The sequence below is a fragment of the Leiobunum rupestre genome, chromosome 4, assembly GCF_980474605.1.
Source record: "Leiobunum rupestre chromosome 4, qqLeiRupe1.1.hap1, whole genome shotgun sequence".
Lineage (NCBI taxonomy): Eukaryota > Metazoa > Arthropoda > Arachnida > Opiliones > Sclerosomatidae > Leiobunum > Leiobunum rupestre.
Genome location: NC_143387.1, coordinates 50,211,955 through 50,236,639, shown reverse-complemented (window position 1 = coordinate 50,236,639; position 24,685 = coordinate 50,211,955). Strand labels below are relative to the sequence as shown.

Here is a 24,685-nt window from a genome sequence, read left to right as displayed (position 1 = left end):
GTCCTTTTTTACCTATCACCCGAACCCAAACCCTAATGTTCGCGTTTCCCTGCTGCTTGGTTATGCTGTTATGCGCTAGTTGCAGCCTACTTCCAGGGGCTAGTAGGCCACACTTTGAAGCTCTCTGGCGCTCTTTTAACTCATCGTAGGAAAATTGGAAAAAAAAACAGGCATACTTCTCAACTCACCCCCTACAACTGCTTCACATTTTTGTACAACCTTTTGAAACACCCTGTAAATCGGAGGCAGATCTATGACGTCAGATACCAATTCTAGAGCGCTCTGAGGTCTCACCAGTGGAAAGCGCTATAAGTCCTCGTATTGGAGAGTTGCCCTAACGAGAAAGATGGCGGCTTACGGGAGTCAACCGCGAAAAAGGTCCGTTTCTCCGACATAAAGCGTGGAAAGATTTTTTATCGCACCTTCTATTATGTTTTGTTCTCTCTTTTTTTGGCGTTACGAAAGAGGGCGTAATTGGCGTTCGTATTCAGGAGACGTTTATTGGCTGCCACTGTTTTTCTAGTGTTTCTCTGTTGGGGCTATTACGGAGCAATTTATCGCCGTTGGCCAGTAGAGAGAGAAATGATAAAAAGACTTTTTACTAGGGTTTTATCATCCGGTGTGAAGCCTTTTCGCTGTGGAACAATATTACGTGCAAAGGAAGCTTCCCTGCTATACGCGTCTCTTAAGCGGATGTGCCTTGATTAATTTTAATTAAATCGCTCCCCCCCCCCCTCTCTTTAATGTACAGTAATATTGGACGCGTCCATTATTAGCGATATTTCATAAAAATTATTTTAGAAAATATAGATATTTCTTTTTAGCCTGGAAGGCTATAATTTCTTTAAATTATAACTCGAGGGGCTCTACTCTACTCTTATCATACTCTAAATAAATAATAGGGCTCTTGAATTAATGAAATCCAGCTGAAGTGAAAAACATTTTTGTCTCTACATGCGTTCTCTTTCAATTCTATAAAACCTCTGCCTGTTTTTCGGGACTCTTCTTGTTTCATCTCTCTCTCGCAGCCAATTCAAAATAAACAAACTAAAATAAAATACAACAAAGGCTATTTTGTAAAATGTCGATCCGTCAAAAATGGCAATGCGCGTGTGGAGAAGGGGCGGATATCGAAATATCAAACTATCGATTGTGTAATTTCAATTTTTAGTAGTGGGTGTATGTTACGCTATATCCGGTATTTAAGTCAAATAATAAACTAAATGCTTAAGCGGACGACAAATATCTGTTTATTTTTGGTGCCCAAGGCTTAAATTGGCACCATCGACCGTATGTCGAAGCATTTCATTAAAATCCTTTACGACAGCGTTACAAACCGCCACGATTTTGAATTTGACCAATTTTATCGATAGTTTGATATTTCGATAGCAGCCTCTTCTGCGCGGCCAAAATCTGTTTTAACTTGTGGAACGGGGTTTTTGTTGGGTTTATCGCTCACTAGTTCCGGGGAGTCCGCAGCGCGGGTCAGAAACTGAGATTATTCTTAGATTCACACACAGTATGCATTGGTTGATTGGTTTTATTTCTCCGTGGTTAAAATGTCGAAACGCAAGCAAAAATCATCGGAAAAGTCAAAGCAAGCTTTCAGCATTGAACAAGAGGAATTATAAAGCCTGGAAATTGTCGGATTATGTTTAAATTATGTACGAAAATCAAACTGTAATAATATATATATAATTACCAAAGTTTACAAAGGATGGCGACAAGTAATTTTCTCTAGAAGATAGAATAGAAAAGAATCGACCCTCTATAGGTCGCACTCCGGAACCAAAGAGAAAGTGCCCACTGTCCCGACGTCCCGACCTGCGGCTGATTTGCACAGGTACACTGATCCTATCCAGTGGTTTGATGGGGTCACTGGAGCTCTTGAGGGGCTCCACACCCGGCGTTCAGAGTCGCTGGGCTCTTGGGGGCGGTCCACACCCGGTTTGCTGGGTCACTGGAGTCTTTGGGGGTCTCGTGCTCGGGGCGCTGGGTCACTGGAACCTTAGGGGTGTTCCATACTCGGCATTCAATATCCTACTGGGGAGGGTTGTTTGGCGGTGGAAGAGGAAGTCACTCTAGTCCGCAGCTGTGCGAGGGTGGGAATTAGGGCAGCCCATGGTGTCGCCTTTTGTTGGACCATGATGAGGGCGTTTGTTTGCCCTATGTGAGCCTGCCTGTCTTTTTGGCTGTCTCACTGGCCGAACGTTTGTTTCGCAAAGTGCATTTTTATCCGGCATGACTCTTTGTCTTGTGTGCCGCCGTAGTACAAATACATAACCTTATGTCCCGACGTCCCTTATGTAGTGGGCCCCTCGAATGACGCTACCGGTCTCCAACCTAATTGGCTGGAGAAGAAAGCCCGCCAAGAAATCTTATCGGGGTCACTGTGATGCAATAATAAGCGTCACCGGTGACTTTACCCCGCTCTTAACCATCGGGTCAGAGGTCGCCACTTTCGGAGAATTCCGAAGGTGGACAACGCGAGCGAGGATGAGTCATCTTGGCCCTCCCCAGCAGCGTTGGCCCAAAACAACGAGATAACTCTCTGAAGTAAAGGGAAAGCCTGTTAGGGACAAAGCCTACATTTACGAATGCAAATGCGGGGTTTACAGAACAAATAATTGATTTTTATGCGGAAAACGAATGTCTATTTAAAGACAATGATCCGGATTATTTTAACAAAAATAAACGATAAATTCTTTTAAACAATATGGGCATCTCTTTGCTATTGGCTTTAGGAAACGCGTGGTTTGAATTAAATTTTGACACGACCGGGCTAAGAGTCGCCCATTTAGTAGAAATCGAACTAAGTATCAATGTTAGCAATTATCGAAAGATTATGTTTGTAAAATTCCCTATATAATAATAAAGAACAAAAAATAAATCATTTTAGACATGAAGACCATTTTTATTTAGTCCTTAATGTACAAATTTGATTTACACCCTCTGGCTTTTAGAGGCTGTTGCGCCCCTGCTATCGTTCGAACCAGGCTTAAGGGGGAAGAATACAGTAAAAGCCTCTTTTTCGTTCAAGCTGAACGTTACTGTTTTAACAATTACATAATTGAATTATATTTTTCTTATTAGCCTGAACCTTCCTCTAGTGCTTAAAATAATTTTTATAATTCTAATATTAATAGTTAACGAGATATAAGGTCCTAACTAAAGGATAGTTTGGGCGCTTGCCCAACTTGTTTAGCTACGGGGGTCCGAATTCAAACGTAATAATTTAATTACTTTTAAATTTAAAATTGTCAAAATTATTTTAAGCACTAAACAAGAGGCTGTTCTGCACTTAAATATTAATTTTATAAGTTAAAATACAAAATTAACAGAGTTCCGCTTGAAATAGCGTGAAAGTAGACAATGGCCACTGTAGTCTTCCCCCTTAATAGCTTATTTTTCTAAGATAAGTATACTATAAGCAGTGGAACATAACGTATCCTTTATATAAGAGGTATCTATCTTCCTATATTACTAAATCGCTTTTTTTAAATTATATTCTTAAAAAATTGGTTTTCTTAGACGACTTTTATATCAAAATTGAGTAATAACAGAAGTATATAACATCTTTCTTATGAGAGAAGTATCCATATCCATTTGCTGACTTTCTATAAGTATTACATGTGGTGTATTGTTTCATGGTTTGTCGGGAAAGTAGGCCCCCATTAAAAACTGTTCAGATGGATTCTTCTTTCGTAAAAAGATTTATTATATACTTGTAATGGTAGTTCCCATAAATTTTCGAAAATTCTCGGAATCCGTTTTCGGCGTTTTAGTTTTAGAGTGCCAAAAGATTAGTATACGTAGGTAGCAGCTAAGGGAGGGGTATCCCAGTTTCCATGGAAACCGGAAGGGGAGATCAAAATTTCAAACCATTTCGCGCGTAGCTACTAAATAAGAAGCCATTTTGTCGGTAATCTCATCGAAGCGATACCACGTACGACAATTATATTTATGTCTTCAAATTTTTAAATTAATATCGTTATGGGCCCTAAACCCAACTAGATAAGATTTTAAACCCGGGTTATTTAAATAAAATAGTAAACGATGACCGGAATATCTACGAAAAGAAGTTGGCAAAGTTTATCAAATTAGGCCTTTGTGGTATCGAAGAAAATTACAATTTCCGTTCTCCGTTTCTAAATGAACTACCCGAACAATTTTTAACAAAGCAGTTAACCAATTTTAAAGTGAAACTAAATTTTTATACATTTGAAAATAATTAAAATCTGCAAACAGATGATTGATACTGTTAACTCTCGCATTTTACCAAGAAATCTACACCAGCAAAATGGTGGCATTGTATGGTTCATTCTTGCTCAAATTAGCTATTTATTCTTTTTTTTAAACTCGTCATGAGCGATTGTGACGGGTGGGACAATTCAGTCCGCTCGTCCATCTGATTAATCAAGTGAGATGTGTGTCATGGCCACGCCAACAGGGGGATACTTGGGGATAGGGACTGGACACCCGTGGCGGAAGTATGACAACCACCCGTTGGGGGATTAGTTCATCCACAAACTCTGCCTACCAGACGGGATTACAGCCTTTTACAGGAGTACGCCACTATTCCCGGCGCTATCTTTTCTGGGTTCATATATCTATACTTGAAACTGCGTCATTGATGACGTAGGGATGCAAACTATGTATATTTTTTGATGCCTAAATGATCAGTAAGAAACGAAATAATATCTTTGGCGTTTGCAGAAATTTGCAACGGATTCCTTTTGAAAACAATTGGTTTAAAAATGTTTAACTATCAAAACCGAACATGAAAAGTTTAATATGATAAAACTACGTTGTTATCACCAGAAATAAAAGATATGTATATATATATATATATATATATATTAAAAATAGGCCAAGGCGCCTGTAGAAGTGTTCTACACGCGGCACACTAATGTCCAGGGAGAAGATACGTACCAGGCGCACGTATATTTCCTTTAAACGCGGGATGCAACTAGTTCTTTATAACTATATAATCTGGTCTAGCGCGCAGGCGCCGTAGAACTTAGGAATTGAACGGAAATGAACCCTACAAGTAAACAAGACGTAAAAACCAAGTCTTATTTTCAGTAGGGAACCACCCCCAAAATAAAAACGCTGCGAGAGTTTGTTTTGGTATGGACCAAGAAAACTAATCCATCTTGTGATCGGGCTTAATTCTCTTTTCTAGAAAGAGAAAAGTATAAGAACCAAATCCCGAAAGATGCCAAATGTTGCCGGCAGTCGGCGCTAGAGAGCATTTATCGAGCGTCGGAAGAGAGAGGGGGAGGGCGGGGGGTTCGCGCGTTACACGGCCGTCGTCTATTTATACGATCCGTAGCGGGCGAAGCGAGCTTTGTGGCTGGCATTCGCCATCTTTTCTCGCGAATAACCTTCTCTCTTTTGACGAAAGGCAAAAAATAGAAGTTAGCCGCGATCGGAGCTAGATGATGACTGATACTTCCTATAATCAATTGGCTTGAAACCGCGGCACACCTTGAGACATCGTCGTCATGTCGAGTGGCGCCTTTCTCTCGCGGCCAGCGGCGATTCGCTCCCATTCGGCCCTCTAGAGCGCTCGCGTTATATTCGGATTATGAACTAAGACAAAAAAGAGACCATGGATAACCCCAACGCTACTTTCGACGAGGACAGTTTGTCGGAAGGAGAAGGCGCGGAAACAATTCGCTTAAGACCCTACTTGGACTGGAACGTGAGTCTCAAAGAATCTCTCTCTAATCCTCATTTTGTTTTTGAAAATAAAATAAATTCTATTTCATGAAATGAGTAATTTATAGCTGGAAAGTAGTCGTTGTCAACCCTTTTGGTCCCCTTGATTCCCCCCCCCCCCCGCCCTCTCGCGTATTTATGTATGAGAGAATCTTCGGGTAACCATGGAAACTTTGAATTTCCCTATTGTCCTAAAATATACATTTCGCCGAGGCTTATCTCCGAATAATAATTTCCAAAGCGGGTTGACTTTATAACGCGAGTTTCCTCGCTTTTGATTTATTAAAATGGCAGAAAATGTAAATTTTTGGAGCCGCCGCCGTACGCTGTTATTAATCGCGTTCATCATTGGCGCGCGCTGTGGGGAAAATATATTCAGTTTGAACTACATGTAGATGTATTTCAAACGTGTTAACCTCATACGTTACATCGCGATGTATAATTTCAGTACGATATTAGCTTTCGCTTCGATTGGGTATGAAGAGTAAAAACTAAAAGTAATATATAACATTGAAATGAATATTAATTCCGTTAAATCATTATCACATTTTATACATCGATATGTAAAAAAAAGTGTAATTCCCATTTCAGATGAGGCTTATAAAACCGGTTAATTAAAATTAATTTATTTTAAATTATAATACATTTCAGTATAAAATTAAATAAATTTTTTATTAGTCTTAAAAGCAGATTTGGTAAGTCTCATTTGAAAAGGTTATACGGATATATCTAGGAAAAGTATTTAACGATTAAGTCTATTTATATACTTAGGAAATAATTATTATCATAAAAAAGTAGGATGAAAGTGGGTCAGAAACCCGTCCCCGAGAATTGTTTTTTCTTACTGAAACTAATGGTTTTCTTGACGGTACAAAGTTGTTATTGACATGGCAAGCGCTACGAAGCGCGGAAGGGGGAAAATTCAACGCCTCCCAGCCGGTACAAGTGAACCCAAACAACGCCTGCGCGTTGGGCTTCTTTCTCTCTCTCTCTCTCTCTCTCGTTAGAATGCGCCAGCACGAATTTCGCGGTTATTGAAACTGATACGCCACCTGGCACCAGTTGAGTCGACCTCCCTAATTCGTTTCCCACCCTATACGTTACATTCATCTCGAAAAATGCTGATGTAGAAATGTTCAGGTCTCAATTTTATAATTATCTTTGTCCCAAGTTCCATTAACTAAGTTATAAGATAAATTCCTTAGCTATTAGCGCTTAATATTTGTTATGGTAAAATGGTCCAATATAACTGATGTAATTGTGGCTTATAAATTTCGGAATAAATTAGTTTAAATTTTCAAGCTGCTGTTTAATCATTAATAGTGTTACATTGATCAGTTTAAAGCTAGTCTAGAGGTTTAGTTTTACTTTTAGATTCGAAAAAATGAGGCGAAAATGCCGCTTTATTTAAATTTGCAAACAATATTAGACTAATCATTGAATTAAAACCTTTTTTTATTTTTTTCGGAAAATTACGGAAAATCGGAAAAAAGGCCTTGGTCATTTTCCGGAAAATTTTCCGACTGACAACACTAGTTTAATCCAACATCTTTTATTAAGTTAATAATATTAACTAATGAATTTGAAATGTTACTCGTTAATTAAATTTTAACGTTTTAAATTGAACATATATTTTAGTTGCTTAGAGGAAATAGGTCAAGTTGGTATTTAATCTCTTAACCATATCACTATCATTAACCAAATTCGGAAAATTTTGATGTAAATTGAAAGATGAAACGTAATTACTCTTAATACGAATAAACGATGTATAATTGCTATAACAATTTCAAATAATCGTAAAAAATTAATCCTGCCATTTATAAAATTTTTATATATCTCTAAAACTAAACTTTGACACCGTGTAATAATAATTTGCTTTTTCGTGTTTCATTGTGTATTGCGCCAAAATGACTCAACAATTCACGTCAAGATCGAAATTGACCAAATTATAGCCATAAGTAACATAATAACAATAAGTATGACAATTAACGAGATTTACAACCAAACTGGTTTTCATAGTTATTGCATAATCAAGATGTTTGTCAGCACAGAGCCTTCTAGTGTCTAAAATACGTGAGACTTCCGCTAAGCCGAAATATCTGGTTTCCGATAGATAGGCGGAATATTAGGCTAAAATGATAAAAATTAAAAACGTTTTTCTCGGCGCCACGAGCTCATGTTTTTTTTAACACGCGTGATTCGTACGCGGGCTTCAAAACAGAGCCAAAGCCCCTCGCGACACCAGAACGTGCTCTCCGATATTAGGCTTAAATTTTAATCAAACAGTAGTCACAGCTTGAAGAGGGTATCAGTGCCGAAAAAAGGTTCGGTTAGAAAATTAACAATAAAGCAAAAGAAAGTGTCATACTTATTGTTATTATGTAACTTATGCGAGAGGCTTCGTAATTCTCTTATTAAAATGCGTCGTCACGAAAATCTCGGTTACAACTTACAATTCTCGTTCCCTTCGATTATTTTATTGAAACTCTCTTAAACTTGAAAGTGCGGTGTAATAGGTTGCGAAGTACATGAATTTTGGTTTTTGAAAATGTTGATCGATTTACATTGTCCAGAACGGTGCACAGGCTTGCTTTGTCGACGTCATCGTTACGATATCTGCTTGGATGAGTGGGTGGTACTCGGGTAAAGGTGTAAACAATAACATTTGTCGAAATACAAACGCGTATCAGCTTAATTAAGCCTATTCTTTTATTTATAAAAATTAGTGTAGATTTATCAGGTAGATTAGGTTAATTTAATGTACGAATTATTTAACAATTATTTCCTTTGTATAAAAGGTTTTCGAAAGGAATGCCACAGTAGTTAACGGGGAACGGCCAAGCTTTTCCAAATATGGCCTTATTTTCGTATCAAAAGATTAACAAGACGTTCAATATACTAACACGTACATTTTTGTCTTGAAAAAATAGCTTTTGGCCCAAAAAGTTGAAACGAAAAATAACGCCAGGTGTTTGGGTTTCAATTTTCGCCGCCATCTTGGGGGCTGCCGCCAGCGCCCCTAACCCCGTATGAGCGATTTGCGAACTATCCTAACTTTTAAAATCGCGCAATTAAGGCTTAGGTCTGTTATAACTCGAACGCGCCGCGCGTGCAAAACCAATTTTTTTCGTCTTCAGCAGCGCGCGCTTTTACGTTGTTTTTCTGTCTCACCGACTTCTCACCAGGTGTCGCGGCGCACGCGCGCTTTTAGATTTCCTGAAATTTCTATATTTTATTAAAAATTAACCACTCAATATTTTTTGATGCGGTTTTTGCCATAAATTTTAGTTTTTAATGGGCTATAGGGCTATCCAACTGGTTAATTCTTGACCGTTCCCCTTTAAATGTTTTCAGCGAACAAGTATACGTGGGTGACAAATAGCTCCACTCGCTCTTTATTTTGATACGCGCTAAACATTTCAAATTATCGGATTTAATTATAATAAGGGTATAATGCTAAGAAAGTTATCTGGTTTTATATTTTTATTTTACTTTTACCATAAATCTATAATTTCGTTCCCCAAGTATGTATCGTTGAGAACTATTCCCGGAATAACATCGTCACCCCCTCGCGTCAAATTCAAGGTTGGCTTGATTTCCATTAGCGCGCTTAATTACTTAATATTTTTAATCGCCTAAAAATGGTCCAAGGTATGGGACGCGCGCTAGTTTGAACCGCGCATAGACCCCAGATCAAACGGATTGAAAAGCTCTTACTAAAATATAAACAGGTGAACTTACGCAGTAACTTTATAGACCTATGATGTTAAAATAATTTGTTTATATATACAAGTTGCATTTAAGGTAAATAGAAATTTTAATTTAATACATTCTTTAACCACAAAACCTTTATTATAATGAAAATAAATAAAAATATCGATTCGAAAAGTTTTTCAAAGATTAAATTTTTAAATAACCCATTAAACAGTTTACTCGTAAATTCGTCTCTTATTTAAAAAAAAACATAAGACGTATTATTTAGAGGTCGGGGACGGTTAATCATTATCCATGTTTAAATTGATTTTTTTCGGGGAAAAAATGTAAACAAAGAAATTTTCCCGTTAATATTTCGGAAAACGATTAAAAAAACATGTATTATTCGTAAAATTTGAGCTTTTTATCGAAAGAAACGTCGTTTTCCGATTAATTTAACAAATTTATCAAAAAATTAATCGGATAATATAGAAATATAAAATTACTTGATCAAAACGTTTTACGAATAATTTTGAGAGCTTTATCTATTGAATAAAAGTTAATCATCCCCGACCTCTAGACTATTATTAAATCCGAAAATTTTGCAATTTTCCTGACGCAGAGTGAAATGATTGAGGAAAGCGGAACCGCCTCGACCCATTTATTTTAGATCTGGCAATTGATTTTTATTGAAATTGCGAAAAAAGCAGACGTCAATGAAAGAATTGGTGACAAAGGACGTTTTATATCTGGCTTCTTTATTTTCGCCGAACATCCCATTCTTAAAGCCATCCCATTTCTTCTCGGGAAAGGGTTATCACGATGTTGTCCGTTAAAAGTGATTCGCGCGAGAATCTGTGTTGCAAAGTCCATCTTAAAAAGTTCTTTTCCTCAGCTTTTGTCATTCCCAGAAAGGTCCGGTAAGCCTCGTCCACCGTGATATCCTGATTAGCTCTGCTAATGGACGTTTTTTTCGCCCCGGATTCATCCGTATATCTATAGGAAGTTCTTTTCTACGTATTGATTTCTGGAGTAGACCAAGTCGGCGCCAGTTAAGCGTCCTCCCTAAAAAAATCTTCCCTAAAATGGTCTACTGTCCCTATTTTTTCATAATATCGATTCTTTCCCGGATAGTCGTATAAAATCTTTACGTACCCACAGCGTAAGGTGCGTTAAAGTTACAACGTTATTCGTATTGAAATAAAATTGGTAAAATTTAGTAAAGGTTTTATAGGGGTCGCTGTTAAGGGGGAAGACTACAGTGGTCATTGTCTACTTGTAATTTTGTATTAATTAATATTTATGTGCCTCTTGTTTAGTGCTTAAAATAATTTTGACAATTTTAAATTTAAAAATAATTAAGTTATTACGTTTTAATTTGGACCCCCGGAGCTAAAAAAGTTGGGCAAGCGCCCAAACTCCCTTTTAGTTAGGACCTTATATCTCGTTAACTATTAATATTAGAGTTATCAAAATTATTTTAAGCACTAGAGGAAGGTTCAGCCTAATAAGAAAAAGATAATTCAATTATGTAATTGTTAAACCAGAAACGTTCAGTTTGAACGAAAAAGAGGCTTTTACTGTATTCTTCCCCATTAAACAAATAAGTTTATTGTAACGCGGATTTATCAGTGACATTCAACAAACAGGAAGAGAGTTCAATCGTAGAGCATTTATCAATGTTATGGAATATTTGAATTCGTGAATATTTTAAAGTAAAATTTCTATTGTAAGCTTTTTCATTGGAAAAAGGGATGGAAGTTTCGTTGTTTGATTTTATTCTCTGCTCGCGGAATCAGTCAGTGAGTCGTGGGCGACTCAGTTCGGGCGACTCTGCAGGGCGTAGTCCGTTTAATTATATAGCCTCCCTAATTAATTCGATAATGTCTTCGGTTCATCCGCACCGAATGTCAGTCGTTTCTCGTCCGCAGACGCGCTGGCTAAAAATAGTTTCGTTTTCATCGGTGGAGCGTCTTTCTGGGCCGTGCTCCCAACTACTCCGCGAGTGCCCATCTTTCTAATGTTCTTTTTGTTTGTGTGTCGAGGCCTTATTAGTTACCCCCCCCCCTAGGCAGGCATTTGGCGAGTGTTAAAAACATTTCATCACTTCCCAGCCCCCCTACAAATTTATTTCGCGTTTCTATATCTACTCGTCGCTAAATGTTTGTGGGATTAGTCTAGTTAAATACCTTTTTAATATACTATTCTTAATGTAGAACAAACATTATAGGAGGGGATATTGAAAGTGTACATTTAAATTGGCATTAACACTATGTCGAGGTTTAAAAGCTATAGCTTTCGCGTAAGAATACGTCATAGAAAAGCCCTGAGCTGAAATTTCTATTCATCTCTTTATTTTCTTTGGGTTGAAGCTCGGAAAATTATATCTGAGTTGAGAGAAATATTTTAAAATTCTTAGTAGAGGATTTTTGGCAGAGTGCCTTCGTCAAAAATGTAGCCACTCTGATTGTATCTGTTACACCATTATTTCAAGTGTAAAAATAATTTAGTTATGTAGGGTGAGTGGTAACTCATTTCGTAACCGCGATCGAATTACTGTTGGTCATTTTAGTCTTCTCTTCCGTAATTAGAAAACGATAAAGAAAGTAGACTATTTTAAAATTTATCACAACCATTGAAATACACTCTTAAAAAAATTTTTAGGGTCTAAAATATTTAAAAAAACACTTAAGGATTTTTCCTTGCCGCAAATTTAAAACTTGAAAAGGTGTATAACCGGTGTTATATTTCACCGCAAATAGAGTGATTTAACACCCGGTAAGGTGTAGCTTCCTCAAGGCAGTAAATTAGTACCCTAAAGTTAGTAGTTAAAGGGAGTAGTATAACACTTTAAATTGAGTATTGTAGAGCATTTAAGGGAGTATTGTAGAGCCCTTAAAGGAGTATTGTACAGCCCTTAAGGGAGTATTGTACAGCCCTTAAGGGAGTATTGTAGAGCCCTTATGGGAGTAGTGTAGAGCCCTTAAGAAAGTAGTGTAGAGCCCTGAAGGGAGTAGTGTAGAGTCCTTAAGGAAGTAGTGTAGAGCCCTGAAGGGAGTAGTGTAGAGCCCTGAAGGGAGTAGTGTAGAGCCCTGAAGGGAGTAGTGTAGAGCCCTTATGGGAGTATTGTAGAGCCCTGAAGGGAGTAGTGTAGAGCCCTTAAGGGAGTATTGTAGAGCCCTTATGGGAGTAGTGTAGAGCCCTTAAGAAAGTAGTGTAGAGCCCTGAAGGGAGTAGTGTAGAGTCCTTAAGGAAGTAGTGTAGAGCCCTGAAGGGAGTAGTGTAGAGCCCTGAAGGGAGTAGTGTAGAGCCCTGAAGGGAGTAGTGTAGAGCCCTGAAGGGAGTAGTGTAGAGCCCTGAAGGGAGTAGTTTTATACCACAAACGGTGCAATAAAGGAACCAAAACGGAAGACAAAGCACCCCAAACAGTGTAAATAAACTCCCTAAAAGTAAAAATGATGTTTAAGGTGTAGAATAACATCCTTTATAAACGTGTTAAGGTGTTAAATATGAGACCACAAAAAACCCTTCAAGGTTTGAAAATAAACCATTTTTTAAGAGTGTAGGTAACCGGTAATATTTTTAAATCGCGAGCCTGTCTCATAGTTTCGAAACATACGTGACAATTAACCTGATTTTAATTACGAAAGAGACTTGTTTTCAAATTAATTATAGGTAGTAATTTTAACGAGAGTGGCGTGTTTTGTTTTTCTCCGAAATAGCACGATGTTGGTGCTCAGGACTTTCCGCGGGTCAGCAGTCAAGTTCCTCTGTCGCCCAAAGGAGCGGACGACGAGTACGACGATGACCGTGGCTCCGAGGGGGACGCTCTGGAGAGGGGGAACTGGACCGGTCGCTTCGACTTCATTCTGTCTCTTCTGGGCTACAGCGTGGGCCTGGGCAACGTGTGGCGCTTCCCCTACCTGTGTTACTCCAACGGCGGCGGCGCCTTTCTCATCCCTTTCATCGTCATGATGCTCCTCGCCGGTAAGTCACCCGTCTAAGCTAGCGATGGCTCTATTATTTCGCTGGACGCGCGCGTCGTTTCCTGAACAAGCAAAATCACGAAGCGTCCTAGTTTTGTAACGTTTTCTTCGACCCGTACAACGCAGGGTTACCTCTGATGTTCATGGAACTATCTTTCGGTCAGTTTGCCAGTTTAGGGCCTTTGGCCATCTTCGAAAGATTCTGTCCACTCTTCCAAGGAATCGGTTACGGGATGATCCTCGTGTCCGGCATCGTGATGCTCTATTACAACATGATCATCGCCTGGACGCTCTTCTACATGTTCGCTTCCTGGCAGAGCCATCTTCCCTGGGAAGACTGCGACCCGGAATGGAGCACCGAACGTAAGATTTCCTTTCCCATTTTTCCTCCCCGCAAAATTAAAAAGGTATTTTTAATTCGGTTTCAATTCGTTCGTCTTTCAGATTGTTTCTCGTACCAGCGCGCCGACGAATGCCAAAAAACCAACGGTACGTATTACAATCGCACATGTTGGGCTGCCGATTCGCCCAACATCGCCAAGCTCAACACTACCAACATTACCAAAAAGACACCGGCCGACGAATATTTTCTGTACGTCTCCGTTCATTCGTGAAACCTCCGAGCGACGCGAAGAATGCGAGAAAATGTTGGCGTCGAATGTTTCTCCGACTCTTACCTTGATCTCGGCTCTAGGAACTTGTATCTTAGATCGCTAGGATGACGCGCCAACTTTCCTATCAGTCACTGGCATTCTTTTCGTCACTCCCGCGTATAAAGCGCGTCGCTTACCTATCTAATGAATAGTAAAATTTCCTCTCCACAGTCACTACGTTCTTGGCCAGTCTTCCGGTATAAACGAAACGGGCGAGATCCGATGGTCATTGGCCTTGTGTTTGCTCTTGGCTTGGATCATCGTCTTTCTCTGCCTCAGCAAAGGCGTCCAATCTTCTGGGAAAGTGGTCTACTTCACGGCCCTCTTCCCGTACGTCGTGCTGGTCATCTTATTCTTCCGAGGAGTCACCTTGCCAGGAGCCAGGGAGGGCATTCTGTTCTACGTCACTCCCACTTGGAGTCGACTAGGGACCGCTCAGGTAAGTTGTTGAGGAAGTCAGTCTAAGCCTTTCCAACCTTCGTTCCGTTCCTCCACTAGGTGTGGGGAGACGCGGCCGTTCAAATCTTCTTCGCTCTGAGTCCCGCCTGGGGAGGCCTCATCACACTTTCATCGTACAACAAGTTTCATAATAATTGCTACAAGTAATTGATTATTGGTAGTGAATGTATTCGTGGAATTATCCTCCGTTAAAAGGCGTATTGAAATTGGAATGTCTCGTTAGGGACGCCTTGATCGTGTCCGTCAGTAACATCCTGACGAGTATCTTCGCCGGTTTCGTCATCTTCTCCGTGATTGGTTACCTAGCGCACGAGCTCCACGTTGACGTCGACAAAGTCGTCGACCAAGGGGCCGGGTTGGCCTTTATCGTCTACCCCGAAGTGGGTGAGTTTAATCCTGGCGAATCAGACATACGGCTATTCGTCGCGTCACGTCCTTTTGTTATTGTCGATAATTAACGTAGTGGTGACCTAATCTTAATTAGTGGCGCGGCTGCCCATCGCCCCTCTTTGGGCCTTCCTGTTCTTCTTCATGCTCTTGACGCTGGGCTTGGACAGCCAGTTCGCTCTCCTCGAGACGGTCACCACGGCCATTTTGGATCGATTCCCCGGTTTGAGAGAAGTCAAGTTGTGGGTGGTGATGGCTGTCTGCATCTTCGGATACTTGGGCGGACTCATTTTCACTACGAACGTAAGACAGCCGAGACAAATCTTTTTTTCAAATATTTCGAAGCTCATTTGGGGTTTTGATTTCGCAGAGCGGAGTGTTTTGGTTGGAGATTTTCGACAAATACGCCGCCAACTTCTCAGTCTTGCTGATCGCGATTGCCGAGTGTACGCTGATCTCCTGGAACTACGGTAAACGCTTCTTCGGCGGGAAATTTTTGTCAATTTGAAACTCGTTCTGAAGCGATGGCTTTTGTCGTTTTAACAGGGGCGGATAGATTCCTACGTGATATCGAAAAAATGATCGGATCCAGGTCCTACGCTTGGACGTGTTTCTGGATGTACATGTGGAAGTACTTAACTCCATCTACGCTATTGGTAAGATCTAATGGTATATTAAGGGTCTAAAATATATAGAAAACACTCTTTTAAGGTATTTTTCTTGTCCCAAATTTAAAACGGTGTTATATTACACCGTAAATTTGGTAGGGTGTAGCTCCCTTAAGGCAGTAGTTTAAAACTTTAAAGAGAGTAGCCTAACACTTTCAAGGGAGTAGCCTAACACTTTCAAGGGAGTAGCCTAACACTTTCAAGGGAGAAGCCTAACACTTTCAAGGGAGTAGCCTATCACTTTAAAGGGAGTAGCCTAACACTTTCAAGGGAGTAGCCTAACACTATCAAGGGAGAAGCCTAACACTATCAAGGGAGTAGCCTAACACTATCAAGGGAGTAGCCTAACACTATCAAGGGAGTAGCCTAACACTATCAAGGGAGTAGCCTAACACTATCAAGGGAGTAGCCTAACACTATCAAGGGAGTAGCCTAATACTTTCAAGGGAGTAGCCTATCACTTTAAAGGGAGTAGCCTAACACTTTCAAGGGAGTAGCCTAACACTTTAAAGGGAGTAGCCTATCACTTTAAAGGGAGTAGCCTATCACTTTAAAGGGAGTAGCCTATCACTTTAAAGGGAGTAGCCTAACACTTTAAAGTGAGTAGCCTAACACTTTCAAGGCAGTAGCCCAACACTTTCAAGGCAGTAGCCCAACACTTTCAAGGCAGTAGCCCAACACTTTAAAGGGAGTAGCCTAACACTTACAAGGGAGTAGCCTAACACTTTCAAGGGAGTAGCCTAACACTTCCAAGGGAGTAGCCTATCACTTTAAAGGGAGTAGCCTAACACTTTCAAGGGAGTAGCCTAACACTTTCAAGGGAGTAGCCTATCACTTTAAAGGGAGTAGCCTAACACTTTCAAGGGAGTAGCCTAACACTTTCAAGGGAGTAGCCTATCACTTTCAAGGCAGTAGCCCAACACTTTCAAGGCAGTAGCCCAACACTTTAAAGGGAATAGCCTAACACTTACAAGGGAGTAGCCTAACACTTTCAAGGGAGTAGCCTAACACTTTAAAGGGAGTAGCCTAACACTTCCAAGGGAGTAGCCTATCACTTTAAAGGGAGTAGCCTAACACTTCCAAGGGAGTAGCCTATCACTTTAAAGGGAGTAGCCTAACACTTTCAAGGGAGTAGCCTAACACTTCCAAGGGAGTAGCCTAACACTTTCAAGGGAGTAGCCTATCACTTTAAAGGGAGTAGCCTAACACTTTCAAGGGAGTAGCCTATCACTTTAAAGGGAGTAGCCTAACACTTTCAAGGGAGTAGCCTAACACTATCAAGGGAGAAGCCTAACACTATCAAGGGAGTAGCCTAACACTATCAAGGGAGTAGCCTAACACTATCAAGGGAGTAGCCTAACACTATCAAGGGAGTAGCCTAACACTATCAAGGGAGTAGCCTAACACTATCAAGGGAGTAGCCTAATACTTTCAAGGGAGTAGCCTATCACTTTAAAGGGAGTAGCCTAACACTTTCAAGGGAGTAGCCTATCACTTTCAAGGCAGTAGCCCAACACTTTCAAGGCAGTAGCCCAACACTTTAAAGGGAATAGCCTAACACTTACAAGGGAGTAGCCTAACACTTTCAAGGGAGTAGCCTAACACTTTAAAGGGAGTAGCCTAACACTTTAAAGGGAGTAGCCTAACACTTTAAAGGGAGTAGCCTAACACTTTAAAGGGAGTAGCCTAACACTTTCAAGGGAGTAGCCTAACACTTTCAAGGCAGTAGCCTAACACCACAAACGGTGTAATTAAGGCACCAAAACGAAAGACAAAAGCACCCCAAACAGTGTAAATAAACACCCTGAAAGGGAAAATGCTATTTAAAGTGTAGAATAACATCTTTAAAAACCTGTTAACCATTAATATTTGTAAATTGCGAGCCTGTCTCATAGTTTAGAAACATATGTGATAATTAATTTTAGGTAGATAGACAGTGATTAGAGTTGCTCAAGTTTTCTTTTCGGTAAGACGAAGAACTCTGGGACGCTAATTTAGATATCTAATTAACACGTTTCAAAAGAACAAAATGTCAATATATTGATTATTTAAAAAAGTCTCGATGTAAAGAAGAAAATGCAGATTGAAAGAACAAATTTCGGAATAACCACTTACACACAGACAAAAAAGGTTTCGAGTCTCGTGATAGGCTTTGCTTAGCTCAGTCAATTAATGAATTAAAGTCATAAGTTTATAATATACTAGCTCCCTATAAGTTAGAATCAGCCACTAATCTAACGTTAGCAGCGATTTCTCCCATAAAAAAACAGAACCGGTATACGCGACTCCCTGCGGCGACTTTTTGCCCTATCTTTTTAGCTTCTTCCACTTCCGTCGATAGCGGAAACGGATATATCCATGTATACGAGACGAACAGAAACGCGCGAAGTTAAATATGACACGGACCGCGATGGGTTTGTTGGCTGACGAAATCTTTGATTTGGGGTAAATTTAACCGAAACCACTAAAATGTGCCAACATTTTGATATAAATTTTAATCATTTCAATATGAACAGGTATGTAAAATATTCGTAGCTTAAAGCATATCTCTTCGCGACAGTGTGTCAGAATTTATAGCCCGACAACTAGCTTCGAACCCATCGTGGAAACGACACCGGATTTCACAGACAATCTCTTATTTCGATTTTTCGCCATCAGATGGCGACACGCCGCGACTTCGACGTCTTGGGCGAAATCGCTGTTAACGCGCAGCCTATATACGATTCAAACCAGGAATCCATACGTCTACTTGGAACGCTTATCGCGGTAGATTTTCGTCTCGATGTGGCTGACGGTTTTTTTGACGTCACTACGTTAACTTAACAAACAACAACGTGAGAGGGGAGCGCGCGCAGAGGGGATTTTTCTCTCGTAGGAGGGGCCAAAGCCGTCAGAGTGATCTTACCATACGCGATACGGCAGGATAAGCATTCCGAGTAAAGGTATGGATTCCTGTTCTAACTCATAGGGAGCTAGTATATTATAAACTTCCGTTAAGGTATACAGGCTGGTTATTTTCGTTTTCAATACGATGCTGAATATCTGTGTGTAAATAATCCGTTCTATAGTCATTTGACGAATAACTATAAAAAACGTAATTGGAGATATCGCACACCGGTACAATATCCTCATACAAAACATTGTATAGTTTGTAATTGTTTTTCTAAATCAATGATGTTTGCATGTTCAGTTCATCCTGATCTTCAACTGGGTGCAGTATACACCGGCCAAGAGCGGCGAGTACATCTACCCAACGTGGGCCAATGTCGTCGGCTGGGTAATTGCCATGATACCGGTATCTGTTATCCTACTAATGATGATCTACAAGATCTTCTCATTAAGGAAGGGTTCGTTATTAGAGGTCAGGAAAAAAATGCCTTTTTTATCGATAATCCCCTCAAGAGCAATTTGTTTGGATCATAGACTAAGCTGTTATTTTCTTGCTTTTTATGCTAAGCGGGTTTTTTCAGGCTCTCGGAACCTTTAATCGTAGTTTGGGAAGACTACAATGGCCATTGTCTACTTTCGCGCTATTTCAAGCTGAACTATTTTAATTTTGTATTTTAACTTATAAAATTAATATTTAAGTGTAGAACAGCCTCTTGTTTAGTGCTTAAAATAATTTTGACAATTTTAAATTTAAAAGTAATTAAGTTATTACGTTTTAACTCGGACCCCCGGAGCTAAACATGTTGGGCAAGCGCCCAAACTACCCTTTAGTTAGGACCTTATATCTCGTGAACTAATAATATTATAATTATCAAAATTATTTTAAGCACTAGAGGAAGGTTCAGCCTAATAAGAAAAATATACTTCAATTATGTAATTGCTAAAACAGAAACGTTCAGCTTGAACGAAAAAGAGACTTTTATTGTATTCTTCCCCCTTAAACGTGAAGACCAGGGGGACAATATAAATTGTACTTCACGCGTGATTGCGATGTAGTTGATTTTTACAGCGTCAAAATAATGGTTTCGACACGTAACTTTACAACGCAAGTTTCTATCATTTATTATGGAGATAAAACCATTCAGATTTAGAACAGACTTGTAGAGTATTATTAAAAAAAGGTAAACTTCGTTATATTTGCATATTTAATTAAAATCAATGATATTTATAGTGATTTGTCTAACCGGTTTCGAAATTCCTAGCATCTCATCATCAGGAATTTCGAAACCAGTTAGACAAATCACTGTAAATATCATTGATTTTAATTAAATATGCAATAAAACGAAGTTTACCTTTTTTTAATAATAATCATTAACATATTGGACTTACCACAAACAACTTAGACTTGTACAGTAATGAAAATAGAGATTTTCTTGATTACCATATTTACCACATTTACCACATTTACCATTATTTACCATTATTTACCACATTTACCACATTTACCATTATTTACCATTATTTACCACATTTACCATTATTTACCACATTTACCATTATTTACCATTATTTACCACTATTTACCACATTTACCATTATTTACCACATGTACCATTATTTACCATTATTTACCACATTTTTCATTATTTACCACATGTACCATTAATTTACCACATTTACCATTATTTAACACATTTACCATTAGTTACCACATTTACTATTATTTACCACATTTACCATTATTTACCACATTTACCATTATTTACCACAATTACCATTAGTTACCACATTTACCATTAGATACCACATGCACCATTATTTACCACATTTACCACATTTACCATTAGTTACCAAATTTACCATTAGTTACCACATGTACCATTATTTACCAAATGTACCATTATTTCTACATTTACCATTATTTACCACATTTACCATTAGTTACCACATGTACCATTATTTACCGAATTTACCATTAGTTACCACATTTACCATTAGTTACCACATTTACTATTATTTACCACATTTACCACTATTTACCGTTGTGCAGTATTTAATTCATTTCGTTCACGTAAACGATGGTGATCGTTTCCTTTGAGGTACAAAACACTCATTGATCGTTTTCTTTGTAAGCGTGTGAAACTGTTGCTTCAACCGACGGACGCTTGGGGTCGTGGCCACAAGGATTTCAAGCCGGCGGACGCCGCTGGTGACGACGACGCCGGCAGCGTTAACGGAAACATCATTCGAGAAAACTCTTTCGACAATCCTTCCTTCAACGTGACCTACACGTTCGAAACCGCCATTTGAAAGGGCGAGAAGGACCGACCCCCGATCACCCGCCTTTGACTGAGAAACAGACTACGACGCCATCTATGGGCCGGGGGTCGCGCCCGCCGACACCCAAGAAAGACTTCCGTTCGAGACACTCTCTTCACCGACTCTTCGCGAAGTGCCGCGATACGTATTGCGAGCCAGCATCCTCGCGTATCAAGGTCAAACCCTCGTGACCTTGACGAAACTGGCCATTCGCAAAAACTGAAACGTACACGTAAAGTCGCGACCAGAAAAAAAGAGGTTCTTACTGTGTTAGAATTTGAAAAACGTAACCGTATCTTTACTGCACACAATATCTACAAACCCCGCTTTCACGACACATTCCAACTTTTTAGCATGTCACAAATTTTATTTCGTCAATAATATGAATATGTAGGGGCTCTCTACAAAAGTCTCTACAATATAGAACGAATAAAGACGCACTCACGATTTAGATTACGATATGGTTAGTCTAAAATATGTACGGACTCCTTAGTTTGAATTTTAATAATTGTGTTTTAATTATAGTAAACAGCATATTTTTGCGCTCTGACCACCTAAACGTATTTTAGTTCTTTATTAAAAGGTCTTTTAAATTAACCCAAATTATTCACTAGATTACGTAAAATGTGATAAAAATTTAAATTAAGTTTAATTGCGTAATACCATTTAGGTAATCTTTTACTCTAGTTAAAATTAAATTAAAGAGCGTAATAATAATAATTTAAAATTTATTAAATTTAGAAAATTCAAATTGAAATAAATTTTGACTAAATAGGTGGTCTAAGCCCAAAATTAGCTTATAGAAACATTCAGCTTAAAAATACGATAAAACTACTATTAAAAAAATCTCTTTCGGAGGTTCAGAAAATCAGCTACATTAAATCATTTATCACGAAATTAATTATGAAAAGTTACCGCGGGCTAGCTGAAGTTTTCTGTTGAAATAATTTCGTGTAGTATAAGACTTTTTATAAAGCTATCTAATATTTTTAATATATTTCAAATAATGGCGACCACCATTTTTGCGTCCCAAAATATGTTTCTAGCTACCGATATAAAGGCTATACAGTAATCAATTAACTACATTGATAAAAATATAAATATATAAAACGTTCAATAAAACCTATATGTTGAAAAGTTACTAGCAGAGTAAAAACCTTTTCAGTTTTATCTGTAATATTTACAGAATTTTAAGCGGGGAGATGATACCATTAATACCTACTTAAAAATGACATCATTAAATATCACCCACCAAATGATAAACTAAGCATGCCATTTATAATAAAAGCTTGTAAATAGTGTAAGTTACATTAATCTCAAAACGTTCTCGGGCCTCCGCGGCTAAAATAACAGAACACCCCTTCGCCGTGGACCAACCATCCGAGGGGACTAGTCCCGAAAAGAACGCCTTCGTTACTGGCAATCACGCCACATTATAGTACGCACTTGAAGTCGTCGTGGTCACTTTATGAACGATAATTGGGCGGAGTTCTGGAATTGACTCGATAGCGGAGAGCCTACCGATTTAGGCCACGCTAATCTTGTCCAAAAAATTCCCCTCGGTAACCGCCAGTCCCCTTTGATTATTGGTCCACGTCTTAGATTAGGAGCGAGTAAAATATGGTGTAAAGCGCCATCTGTTGTTGATCGGCGAATGTATTTGCAGGGCCCTTTAGTTCGAGGGAACGTCAAAACACTCAGTGAGTAGGTGTCTTGTATATAAAAAGTGTCAATTTTGTAGATACATGATAATGAAAAAAAAAGACAGAATAATTTCTCAAACTATTAGTTTTAGGATTGTAGTTAAATTAACCATCATAAGAGTACTAGTGGTTGACAACTTAATGCTTAGTACTGAAAATGGGCCGCGTGCGTTTTAAAATCGTACCTCAATGGTACTTCAATGGTACTTTAATGGTACCTCAATGGTTGAGTCGGTATTTGGTATCGCAAACCTCTCTTACAGTTAGGAGTAATTCAGCCATAACGATTTTGAACTGGCGCTTGCCCATTTAAATTTAATTATTTTAATTATAATTAACCTAAACTGAGTAAATATTTATTTATAAAAACAACTTTATGAACATTTTTTAAAACATTAAAATATAATTATCTGTATAATAGTTGAAAAAAAAGAATACTCCGTATAAATTTGTATCTTTTCTCGAGGTTAATATAGTTTACTCAGTGTAAAAATTTTTACTTTTCTGTTCTAGACTATTTATATAAAATTTAAATTATAACAAATAATTAGGAAAAAATATACAATGAATGGCTTCCAGATGCAAAAGAAAAGATGAAAAGCAAAATATTTGAATGGGAAAAAAAGTTTAAAAACGAGCTATGTGCCTGGATAAAAATTGAAAGATTTAAAAACCAATTGTCGAATTTTTAAATTGTAGCTCCCTAATCGATTTGAAATTGAAATGGCGCGGAGTTGGAAATTTTTCTATTAAGTTTAGAACACTGAACAACGTTTATAAAAATAAATTTTGTGGAAACTATTTCTAATCCCGTACGTTTGTAAATCTTCTTCTCGACTATTGGTTTTTAATAAGGAAATGTGTATTTATATTTTGTTTTACGAACAAAAATGTGATTAACTTTAAAAAAAAAGTATTTAAATTATAGATGACAAAAAAAATATTTTTGAAATGAGCTGTTAGGAAAGTTTAGCACGTAACTTGGACTAACCCGCGAAATTTTTAATTAGGTAGTTAATTACTTTTAACTCAGTAACGGTTTAAAATAAGCAATAATATCTTCCAAATCTTACCTTCGTAATAGATTTATGTTAATTTAAAACGGTTAGTCCATGTTTCAAAAAAAGGTTAACAAAAACAATATCTTAAACAAAATACAGTATAACATGAGCGTAATAATGTCATTGAATAATTTCATTGGAAAAAATGACATATGGCGATCAAAACAAGTTGCGAAAAAATAATTAATATTCTTGAAAGTTCCACTACAGCGGACGAATTTCCAATAATACGGTATTTCACGCAATTTCTTTAGATTGCACTATGCCCAAATATTTTTATTTACCTTTGTTATTGATAGACAAATAAAAGGTGCTAGTCGCTTACACAATAAAACTGATAATATTATTTAAATATTTGTTGACCTTTTTTTCAGTGTTAAATTAATTTTCCATAAACTTTATTTTGGAAACTTTTTAATCATTTAGTTCGTTATTATATTGTATACGTTTTTTGTTGGTTCACCGGAGGATAATTTTAACAAGGAGTAGGATTTGTAGTATGGCTGGATTGGAGAGATGTAAAACCTATTAGGGTGAAAATAACTGGCCGGGTCATACTACTCCCTCATTTCATTCTCTTTGGTTAGCCAATCAAATTCCTAGTTGTAAACTAGTCATAATTAAGCTGTTATTAATTTACAAATTATTTTGATAATATTTTTGGAATTGTAAAAAATAAGAGGAGTTATTTTCTGGATTTCGGAATCTCTCAAATTTGTTATAATTGTCGATATAATAAGTTATAGAGGAGGCGAGCTTCAAGAATGAGCTAGAGATGCGAAGGTATTTTATCGGAAATGGTGTGTAGAAGAATCGTTGTAGGTTGTTATCGGTAGACGAAAGGCAGAAAGAAGCTGAATTGTTGAGGAAAAAGAACTATTATTAATAAAGTCAATTTTTGGTTTTGAAATTCGTCACGAATTATTTGAAATATCTGCGCCTTTACAAAACAAAATTCATATGCTATTTGGTTATTAATATTGTAAGTTACTGAGCCCAAGTTATTAAACAAGATGATGAAGTTAAATAGGAAGGTGAGTTCTATCAATTGCATTGTTGTATAATGAAACCACAGCAGATCTGGAAAAATCGCAGGATATGAGCATCCCGAGGAGGGTGGAGCTGTTCGATTTTCGTGATGGC

At 38.2% G+C, this 24,685-nt stretch overlaps 1 protein-coding gene across 2 annotated transcripts in view; it reads left to right on the top strand.

The window, feature by feature from the left end:
- Positions 1-21,466, top strand: part of LOC149948129 (sodium-dependent proline transporter-like) — a 40,499-nt gene extending 19,033 nt beyond the window's left edge. The window contains exons 1-12 of one of the 2 annotated variants that reach the window (XM_090173001.1): positions 5,344-5,707; positions 13,140-13,404; positions 13,530-13,766; positions 13,848-13,995; positions 14,228-14,495; positions 14,555-14,658; positions 14,739-14,899; positions 15,000-15,205; positions 15,273-15,372; positions 15,449-15,558; positions 18,761-18,931; positions 20,593-21,465. In XM_090173001.1, coding sequence (XP_090029127.1) covers positions 5,615-5,707; positions 13,140-13,404; positions 13,530-13,766; positions 13,848-13,995; positions 14,228-14,495; positions 14,555-14,658; positions 14,739-14,899; positions 15,000-15,205; positions 15,273-15,372; positions 15,449-15,558; positions 18,761-18,931; positions 20,593-20,769 — 2,040 coding nt within the window. In that variant the 5' untranslated portion in view covers positions 5,344-5,614 and the 3' untranslated portion in view covers positions 20,770-21,465. Of the gene's footprint in view, positions 1-5,343; positions 5,708-13,139; positions 13,405-13,529; positions 13,767-13,847; positions 13,996-14,227; positions 14,496-14,554; positions 14,659-14,738; positions 14,900-14,999; positions 15,206-15,272; positions 15,373-15,448; positions 15,559-18,760; positions 18,932-20,592 lie in introns of those variants that run through there. The other variant, XM_090173000.1, reaches the window with a different exon arrangement.
- Positions 21,467-24,685: the final 3,219 nt, after the last annotated feature.